Source organism: Lathyrus oleraceus, chromosome 1 (assembly GCF_024323335.1).
Source record: "Lathyrus oleraceus cultivar Zhongwan6 chromosome 1, CAAS_Psat_ZW6_1.0, whole genome shotgun sequence".
Classification (NCBI taxonomy): domain Eukaryota; kingdom Viridiplantae; phylum Streptophyta; class Magnoliopsida; order Fabales; family Fabaceae; genus Lathyrus; species Lathyrus oleraceus.
In genome coordinates this window covers 414,246,915-414,249,959 of record NC_066579.1, presented here as the reverse complement: position 1 = coordinate 414,249,959, position 3,045 = coordinate 414,246,915, and the positions used below count along the sequence as shown (strand labels likewise).

Genomic DNA, 3,045 nt, shown 5'->3' with positions numbered 1-3,045 from the left:
GTAGTAATAAAGTATATCTGACCCATGCCATTCACGAGGATTTTCAGTGAAATGAAAAATATATTATCATAAATAATATAGTTTATCAAGTCAGTGGAAGAAGCTGAGTCCGAATCCAATTCAATTTCAATCGGAGAAGAGAAGAGGGATTCTTTTCATGGCGACTTCAAAACTTCAAGCCTTTTTGAATCACCCAGCCGGACCCAAAACCAGTCAGTTACTTCGCTTTTTTCGTTTCCCTTTGTGTTTTTGTTTGTGAATTCATTGTTTTCCCTTTGATACCGTACCTCCGATCTTATTTATATAGCAGCTTTTTGATTTGGATCCCTAATATTGATTAGTGACTTATTAGATGGTCAATGTTTAATCCATAATTCCTGATTTATTAGAAGGTCAGTGCTTAATCTGCCTTTTGATTGCTCTGTAAAAAGGGGTAATTTTTTTTAAGGTGAAGGGTTGCAAAAAGTTGTTATTAAAAATTGGGGATTTGTTTATTAGTTTCAGTTCTTATTTCAGTGTTTTGCCTGTTATGTTTATTGTGATGTCTTGCAATATCCTGATTTCGGCCGATATATAGCCGGAACATGTGCTAAGTGGGGACAATCTTTTGTAAGAATGAGTTAGACCTAACCACGATTCTTAACATGATAAGATTTAGGTTTAAGATCCGGTGGACAATCTGCTATTAAGTTTTCGCTATCGGGTCACCCACCATTTATTTCCACACTGAGTGTGTTAAAAGTGGGGGCAATCCTCACCCCACAAGCCGATTTTATAGAGATGAGTTAGGCCTAATCACAATTCTTAATATTGATGCTTCTTTGTGAAACATGGACTTATTATTCATACTATCTAAGATTTAGAATTGTAGAAGGAAATTGTGGCATGTATGATGACTGAAGGTAGCATAATTTAGCCCTTTTGTAGATAAGAAAAGATAATGAAGATTTATGTATCATGCACACACATATGTGTGGTGTATGATCACTCTATGGTCACTATTAGAAGTAAATTTGACTTTTTTTTTAGTTCATTCATATGTTGATGTATCTTATGTATCCGGTATATATGTAGACAATACATCAATTGTTCAAAAAAGTTAATTTTGCTTATAATAGTGAGCGAAGAGACTATGTGTGTGTCAATTGCTTTAAGGATTAGTACCAATATTGTCTCTTATTTTTTTTTCAGTTGCCAATGTTGCTGTCAAGTGTTAATGTTGTTATTGTTGAACTGTCTCGATGCATAAATTGACCATTTATTTTGTGCAGTTCACTTCTGGGCCCCTACATTTAAATGGGGTATCAGCATTGCCAATATTGCTGATTTTTCAAAACCACCTGAGAAGATTTCATATCCTCAGCAAATAGGTATGTACATGCATATATAACTGCATTTTGTGTTATCCATTGCAGACTTTTGTCTGTCACACACACACACACACATGCGTTTGCTCATCATTCACCCTTGTGTATTTATGGATTCTCTGAAAGGAGCCGCCATGTGCAAGTCAATGAATTCATGGAATGCTGAGTATTCAAGTTGCTAGCAGTTCTTAGCATATATTGTCGTGTATTGGGTTTTATTTACATATATGTCTTGCTGTTTCCTTTTGTTTTTAACACAGCTGTCATGGCTACCGGACTTATCTGGTCGCGTTACAGCACTGTAATCACTCCGGTAAGTTTTTTTTTCTCTCAAAGACAGTTACTTTTGACTAGTTCGTGAAAAATTGAAAACTTAGTGGATTGAGGATCATTTGTTGACCTTTAGTGCAAGCAAAGTTTCACTTCACTACCTTCATCACTATATGTGATGTGTGTATGATTCTGGTTTGAAATTGCATTTTTTCTCTTGCCATAGTATGACATACCAAACTTGTAAATTCTGTAACATCAGTTAAACACTGTAACATGGTATGTCTAACATGCAATGCAGAATCTATAAAGACTATACTTGTATTCCTGTTTAAATCATGCGATAATTAATATTGTTTCCTTACTGTTGTTTGCTTTATCTGAATTTTTATCGCACACCAATCAGCTACCTCCCTGAATGTATGCTTGTCTGCCAACAAATTGAAAACTTATGCTAGGCTTAATATTAAACATAGAGTATACAATAATTTTAATCTCCGTTTACACAGCAACTATTAGGTTCTATGTGCAATACAATTTTCCGCAATCCTGATATGTTAGTGGCAAATACTTTTGTTGTTGCAGAAAAATTGGAACCTTTTTAGCGTAAATGTTGCAATGGCAGGAACCGGCATATACCAACTCTCACGCAAATTGCGGTAAGTGATATTTATCAGTATTTATGTGAAGTTTTTGTGAGGTTGCTATTTTGCTACTTTGTGATTCAATGTTCATGGGCCCAAAAATGTGGTTTATGAGTTTAGTGTGGCCTTTCATATGCCCAAAATAATGGGAACCTATTTTTATTCTGTACTTATAACATTTATTTTCTTCAGAGGGTTGGATTGAATTTATCTTAAAATCAAATTTTGACATTTTCCTGAAAATCCTGAAAGGCAACATAGAAGGACAAAATACAATTACAATGTCAATCGAAAAAACATCCTTTCTTGTTTGTAGATTATTAACCTTGTGTGATAGCCATTGATACATTGGCGTTTTTGCAAAGATTGATTTTGGTACTGTTTTGTATCTCCATGCTGAAACAATATTAACTCGGATCTACTACTTCCCAGGCAAGATTATTTCCCAGAGGAGGCTGTAGCAAAAGAATGATGACGAAGAATGTGAAATGGCGAAGAATTTGAAAATAAGTAATTTGGAGTTTGATGCCCTAATTGCAATATTCATGTTGAACATTTATCTGAATTATAATTTTCAAAAGTGTGGTTCATTTTGTAGTTGGCAAAGGCTGAACTTTTAAATCTTCTCAATTCTGTGGATTTTTCATATGGTACTTGAATGTTGTAGGATTAGGGACTCAAGATAAGTGGCCAATCTCAACACCACATGCTCCTATCTTATCTATCTTTGTATTTATTGTTATGTTCATAGATCTTGTCTTCAA

General features: G+C 34.4%; 1 protein-coding gene across 1 annotated transcript; it reads left to right on the top strand.

Annotated features, from left to right (window-relative positions):
• Window positions 1-3,045, top strand: LOC127077134 (mitochondrial pyruvate carrier 4). Its single transcript, XM_051018699.1, has 5 exons — window positions 1-212; window positions 1,272-1,370; window positions 1,628-1,680; window positions 2,223-2,296; window positions 2,714-3,045. The coding sequence occupies exons 1-5, from the start codon at window positions 158-160 to the stop codon at window positions 2,751-2,753; spliced, it is 321 nt and encodes a 106-aa protein (XP_050874656.1). The 5' UTR covers window positions 1-157; the 3' UTR covers window positions 2,754-3,045.

Excerpts from the sequence above, each read along its gene's own strand:
- LOC127077134 (XM_051018699.1), top strand. The coding sequence starts at position 158 with ATGGCGACTTCAAAACTTCAAGCCTTTTTGAATCACCCAGCCGGACCC. Across the intron at positions 213-1,271 it reads CCCAGCCGGACCCAAAACCA|TTCACTTCTGGGCCCCTACA; the intron begins GTCAGTTACTTC and ends TATTTTGTGCAG. Across the intron at positions 1,681-2,222 it reads ACAGCACTGTAATCACTCCG|AAAAATTGGAACCTTTTTAG; the intron begins GTAAGTTTTTTT and ends TTGTTGTTGCAG.